The sequence below is a fragment of the Buceros rhinoceros genome, unplaced genomic scaffold, assembly GCF_000710305.1.
Source record: "Buceros rhinoceros silvestris isolate BGI_N320 unplaced genomic scaffold, ASM71030v1 scaffold20038, whole genome shotgun sequence".
NCBI classification, from domain to species: domain Eukaryota; kingdom Metazoa; phylum Chordata; class Aves; order Bucerotiformes; family Bucerotidae; genus Buceros; species Buceros rhinoceros.
Window position 1 is genome coordinate 21,445 of NW_010428872.1, and position 6,413 is coordinate 27,857.

Sequence of the window (6,413 nt, forward strand, 5' to 3'; positions counted from 1 at the left end):
CTACTGTTGGCCAAGAACCAAGACTTCTCACCTGAAGATGCTCATGCAGATTATTATATAGGCAACAGAATATACAGAGTTATATGTTGACTTCACCATCTAAGACTTATTTATGCTTTTCTCTACTCAGCTTGAATTTCAGTTCCATAATGTAACCTTCACAGCAGATACCAGAGACCTTATCGCATTACAAAATGTCTTACTACCCTGACAGTTGTTCTGAACAGCCCCAATTCAGAAAGGTGAGATGAAAGCAGCTCCCTCTTGAACAGGAAACCTTTATCTTGAATTTGCAGAAGTCCCCTATCTTATAAAACTCTCAGCAGACCTTCTATTTGTCTCAGGTTAAGGCTACGGAGTAAGTTAATTCACCACGAAGGCTGCAGGCCAAGTTGAAAGCTCTTTGGAGGGTGTGTGGGAAAGAGAAGACGGTAAAAAAAAAAAGCAAAGCACATACTAATTCAATTAAGTTTCTTACACAAACTATGCTCTGATCTCAGTTTCTACACTAGCAGCCACAATTCTTACAAACTGAAAAGCAAGAAGAAAGGAAGTCACCAGCCATGACACAATGGAAGCAAGAAGTCGTCCATGTGGTTAGGCACTATAGGCCAGGACAAAAGAGCATCCTGAAGCTCATAACTGTTCCATTGCTCAGTGTTCTCTAGTCCTACCAATCAGAGCGATAATGCCCTTCAAGACACCAGGAACTTGCAAAAGTCCCTGCTATTGCTCTCCTCCATAATGCTGTCCAATCAACTGAGTGCTCAGATTTAGTATTCCATTTGCGAGCTTAGTTTTGTAAACTTCAGAATATTCCCTGCTGCATTTGCAGCAGGCTGTGCAGAAGGGTTCCCACAAGCAGGCACTAGGAAGTGGTACTTACCTCTTCATCATCATCAAACAAGGAAAGCGGAGCTTTTGTCATGGACTTGCTGGTGGTGAGAGATGTAGCTTCAGACTTCACAGTTTTACTTGATGAAAACAAGTCCTGTGCAAACCAAAGAAACGTCACTTTGCAAAGCAATGCTGTATGTTTAAGAATTCTAAATGGGACATTCATGTTTTTCCTTTTGAAAGAAGTGTTTAGTGTGCCTCTGAAGTAGGGGAAGATTGTCTTATTCAGATGTACCAATGACCTGCAACTCCACGGCGATTTCTCTCAGCTTTGCAGATTAATTGCTAGCTGTAAGCTAAGGACACAAGATTAAACATATACAGTCTTCCATGATTTCTGCTCTTGATTTTCTGGTCTTTCCTCTCTTCAGGTTTTCAATTAATGCCTGCGTGTACCACACAACTTCAACTCTCTGAAGACAGGGAAAACATTCCCACAGATGCCACTCTTAGAGTAAGAAGGAAATTTCAGTATGGCTGGGAGTAAATGCACGCATGTCAGAGTTCCCAATCCTACAGATAATCCAAGAGAGTCCCCAGATGAGTGGACTAAAGTCAGGGTGACCCAGATCCCCAAGATTTCTGTAGGTATTTATTAAAGAGATACTCACTTCAGAATCCTCCTCATCAGAGAAGAGGCCCCTCTGTTCCCTTCGAGGCATTTCAGATAAAGGCTTGATGTCCTCACCTGAAGACGGTTGACTCTTTAGGACAAATAAAGACACTGCATCAGCACCCACTTAGATTCAGTAAGGGCAGGCACATCGTATGAACCTTTCTAAGACGCATGCTGCTGGCAGTGTCCCAGCAGTTGAAGGGACAGAACACAAGCTTGTCACCCACAGGCTAAAGTCTCGGTCAAGTTCCTTGCATGCAGCCAGAGTTACGTACAAGTGACCTCCTCTCCCACCATCATCCTTCTCAGCTGAAAAACGTATGCACAGCAACTCACGCCAGGCCCCCTGGTGAGTTAAATAAAAATGTTCCATTTAATAGGCTGCGATGCATAAATGAAGAGGGCAGTGTGTGCCAGCCATCATGTCCTGCAGTAGCAGAACACAGACCCAGCCTGTCACCAGCTATATTGCCATTAAACTCTGAATGATTCCAGATGCAAGCACCACTGTCAGCACGCTTGGGGTATAAAACAGCCCTCACTTTCTGACAGAGCAGGACCGGTGCTGCTGAATCAGTTCTCATTCTTTTCTCCAGGAAAGCCAAATGCTATGAAATCAGTAATGGCATTGGATGACCTCCCAACACCACTCCCACTCCATTGACCATGGATGCTCTTGCATTGCACCAGAAATAGAGGATGGTTTTAGCCCTTGTGCTCAGGGGCTTCTCAAAAGGCAATACGAAGAAAGTCCTACAGTAATTTCCATTAGACATTCTCAGCACTTGACGCTTAGTCCAAAGGGAAGAAGAGTCACTGTAGCTCATTATGTTAAAATACTCCTTAGACAGCAAATATGTATAAAATGAGTATGAACAATCTCTGCCATGGAAACAAAGAGCATGACTACTTTCCTCAAGACATTGCTCTGAAAATAAAAGTGGACTGAGCATTAGGGGGGGATCTTATAACTCTGTACAGCATTTAGAGCTTTCTACAACTTAAGAGTTTTCAGCTGAAAACCAGCGTTTTAAACATTCCAAGTATTGTATATGCTTAGGTAGAACTGTGATGTTCACCTTCCTCACCCACAATATATATAAGCAATGGTTTAGCAGTTAAGTTGCTACCAGCAGCTGGTGTAAGTACAGACACAGTCTCCTCAACACAGAGCTGTGACACCAAAGGTTCTTAAGTCAGGCTGTTTTCATTCCAGCTATGAACTTCGTAAACATTTTTTATTATCAGAAGCTTCTGATTTTGATCTCATTTCAATCCTGCCTTAAGATTTTTCCAATCACTGCCCACATAAGAAAAACATCAAATAAACCCCAAGTTTCAGAGGCAAAAGGCTCTTAAGGACCCCTGAAGCACTCAGGACACAAAAGACCCTATGAACCTAGCCCCGTTTCACAAATATGGCATCTCCATAGTGTCGTACGTGGAAAGACTACTTCAGCTGCAGTAGTAACTTTTTTCTAAAACCTTAGATATATGATCCATTTATATGCCATTACCTTTTTTTCCGTGACAGCCTCCCTTTGGCTTTCTGTTTCTTTAGTTGTGCCAGCAGCCACAGGAGGAATGGTAGGTTTTTCCTTGAATAAGTCACCATCTTCATCATCATCATCAAATAGATCAGCTGTGGACTTGACTGCATTAAAAGAAAAAACAAACAAGGACTGACAAAAACAGAACAGCCACCTACTGAACAAGAGATTAGGAGTCTTTAAGAGAAAAAGCTAGACAAGCTCTCAAAGCGAAACACCAGTTAGCTGAGAGCACTAGTGACAGAGAGCGCAGTCAACAAGCATTGGGGTAGAGTCAGTTGGCACCTCTAAAGACAGCGTTTTGCACTGGCTTAGAGTCTGCAAATAGGGAGTGTTGGGCACAGGGACTCAAGGCTGTGTGAATAAACTCTGTACCCTGATCCAAATCTGGATACTCCTCTCAGGATGCTGCTTGGGGCAGTGGAAAGCATGTACAAATAAACCAGACCACACCACTCTGAGGAAAAGAAATGCCAATAACAACAACAAAAAACCAAGCCAAAAAACCCCCAAGCAGTAGTAGCAATGCAGGTTTGAATTTTGTAACTCATTGGTTCGTATCAGTTTGAATTCTCATGACCTTTAACGTTTAATCTTCCATTGCACATGTATAGAGGTACCTGAAGCTGGAGGCTTTTTAGTTGCTCCCACAAAGAAGTCATCATCATCATCATCAAACAGAACAACTTTCCCAGGGTGTTTTGGAGTTTTTTCTGTGCTCTGTGCTGCAGTTTTCTTGTCTTTTTCCACAACTACAGTGGAACTAAACACATCACTTCCTCCTGCAGGTCAGATGGTGAGAAGAAAAACCAAGCTGCACAGAGATCATTGCCAGGGCTACCAAAAAGTTGAACTTGTGACATAGTAAGTGGAGCCAGGCAGTTTCCATCACAGCAATTTTTAATGCACTCCTGCCACAATGCCACATAAAAAGCATTAGCTAGAAACTTCTGTTAAAGCCAAGTCACAGACAATCACACTTCTTACTCCAATCACTTACACAAACCTTCTCATCTCCCCTAGGAACACCAGTCAGGTTTTGCATTAACGCTAGAAGACTCAGCAGTCCCATACTGTTGCCCTCATGCACTTCCCAAACCTGAACCCTACCTTACTATCTAGCGAGCCACACCACAGTACACAAATAGAACAGTAAGGTGCTTGAGGAGAGGGAAGGACAAGTGACTGAGTTCTCCCAAGGAGCTGCACTTGTCATGCAAGACCACTGGCAGTACTGCAGTATGAGGCTGAGTTTGGTCCCACAGTTCCTGCATACTTCAGATATGGTAGTGATCAACCAGAGTAACAACCGTTCCTTCCCCATCTGGTGTGGAAACGTCCAGCTCTAGTGATACATGCCTATCAACAGGTTGTCTGCACTTCTGGTGTTTTTGGTAAAAACTGGCAGCCTGGTTCTAAGACTTTTTGATTCTTAGATATAGATGCTTGGAAACAGTGGAGGTGGGGGGAAAGCAACTTTCATTGAAAGTTTGGGAGAATGCAGAACAACTGCTATTTGGTTAAAATTCAGCAGACTGCATGGATTTTGACCAGCACAACAGCTACTTATTATTAAAAAAATTATCATGCAATTAAAAACTGGCACAGCATTGACAGAACACAGCCACGAAGTTTGGTTAAACATTCTCAAGTTTGTACACAAACTGCTCACTAGGAATGCGTTCATCAAGCAATTTTGAATAGCAAAGGAGCTTCAGTCTTATTTTTTTCTGTGGTGACATTAGCCTGTCTACAAGGGAGGGAGCAACTGAAGACTTTGAATAAATGCTACATATTAACTTAATTCATAATGAATTAGAAGAGGGCACTTTTAGAATGATGGGAAATTCACTGCTTATGCAACAGTACCTTCCAAGAAAGAGCAAAGGATGAAGCAAACCTCAATATGCTGTTTAAAACTTTGCTACCATGTCTTACAATTATCTAGAACGACCATTTGATCCGGGAGTAAAAAAGCTGCATTTGTATATATCCTACTCTAAAAAATCATGCTGACTGAGGGCTCAGTTAACTGAAGACACAGTCTTAAAATAGACCTTTTTTAAAAAAGGGCAAAACTTAAAATTAAGGTAACTCCATCAGGTGAAAACCCTACACAGACAGAAATCAAAGTCAATTGATTCAGATAGACTGGGGATGTGTTTCCTCTCATTACTCAGCTTGATATGGAACGGGGATCTTGGTACAACTCTTTTTTTCTTTTTTAGCTGCTAGTTATAGATCTAGTCCTTCTTGAAGCATGCAGATCCTCCTATCTAAACTGGATAAGTAAGATTGGTCTTGCTTATCTGTGCTGGGAAAATATTGGAACTTGGAAGTTTAAACTGCTCTTCTGCTAACCCAAAGGAAGATGCTCAAAGCTGAAAGATCAAGGCGCCCTTCTCCACAGTATAGGGTGAAGGTATGACTGCATGGCACGGTAGACTTAGGCTGTATAGTATCAGTTAAAGTAACACACATCCTTAAAAACTCACAGCACAACACTGAAAGCTGACAGCTGCTAATATCTGTCATCAATGATATCTACCTTCAGAGCTCCTACAGAATCTTGATTATCCATGAAGCACGCTGCAGTTTAGGCTTAGCATGGTCGAAGCACCTGTATTTGTCACTAAGCGTATGATCAAGCAATGCAGTGCTGCTGTATTAGGATAGTTTTCTCCTTTAAAACCTTCCCAGCAGGTTTTAAAGAAAAGAACATTTTGTGCATGAAGCAATTTGCTATTGAATGAATCATACCTGGGAACAGAGATACTGCACCTGCAGGAACTTTCTTTAAGGATTTTGTAGAGGATGCTGAAATCATAGGAAGTACAATACAAATGGATGCACTTGTTTTATGCTGTCAAAGCCTTCAGAATTCTACCAATATGAATCTGAGAAGTCTTCTGAGCTCCGTTTTTTTTCTTCAATAGCTCAGAACTCTTTAGACATTCTCCTTGAACTTCTTGGTTTTTTGCAGATATCTCCAACAGTCTAGCTATTTTTCCTCCATAAAAGTCCACAAAACAGCTCTAGTAAACTGATGCTTATTAACACAATATACGTTTATACACAGACTTATTTACAAGAGTTCACACTCCCATTTCCAAAACCACTTCAATACAGTACACTCAAAACGAAAAGGCTTAGTCTCCCAATCTCCATCTGAAAATTCAAATACAATGCTTCAGTAAAAGCTGCTGTGGTACAAAATGTATACTCAAGACTCCTTAAGGGTCTAGATGTGCAGCTAATGCGAAGCCCGGACATGCACTGATCTGCAAGAAGAAATCTTTACTCCACTCAAACCCACAAGTGGATCCTGCAAAGTGCTCTTCAGCAGCAGG

At 41.7% G+C, this 6,413-nt stretch overlaps 1 protein-coding gene across 1 annotated transcript in view; it reads right to left on the reverse strand.

The window, feature by feature from the left end:
- LOC104498996 (WASH complex subunit FAM21-like) overlaps window positions 1-6,413 on the reverse strand; it is a 36,551-nt gene that overhangs the window by 19,026 nt on the left and 11,112 nt on the right. Inside the window, exons 12-16 of the mRNA XM_010142445.1 lie at window positions 5,824-5,880; window positions 3,684-3,845; window positions 3,031-3,167; window positions 1,509-1,601; window positions 887-991 (exon numbers count right to left, since the gene is read on the reverse strand). Coding sequence (XP_010140747.1) covers window positions 887-991; window positions 1,509-1,601; window positions 3,031-3,167; window positions 3,684-3,845; window positions 5,824-5,880 — 554 coding nt within the window. The remainder of the gene's footprint in view (window positions 1-886; window positions 992-1,508; window positions 1,602-3,030; window positions 3,168-3,683; window positions 3,846-5,823; window positions 5,881-6,413) is intronic.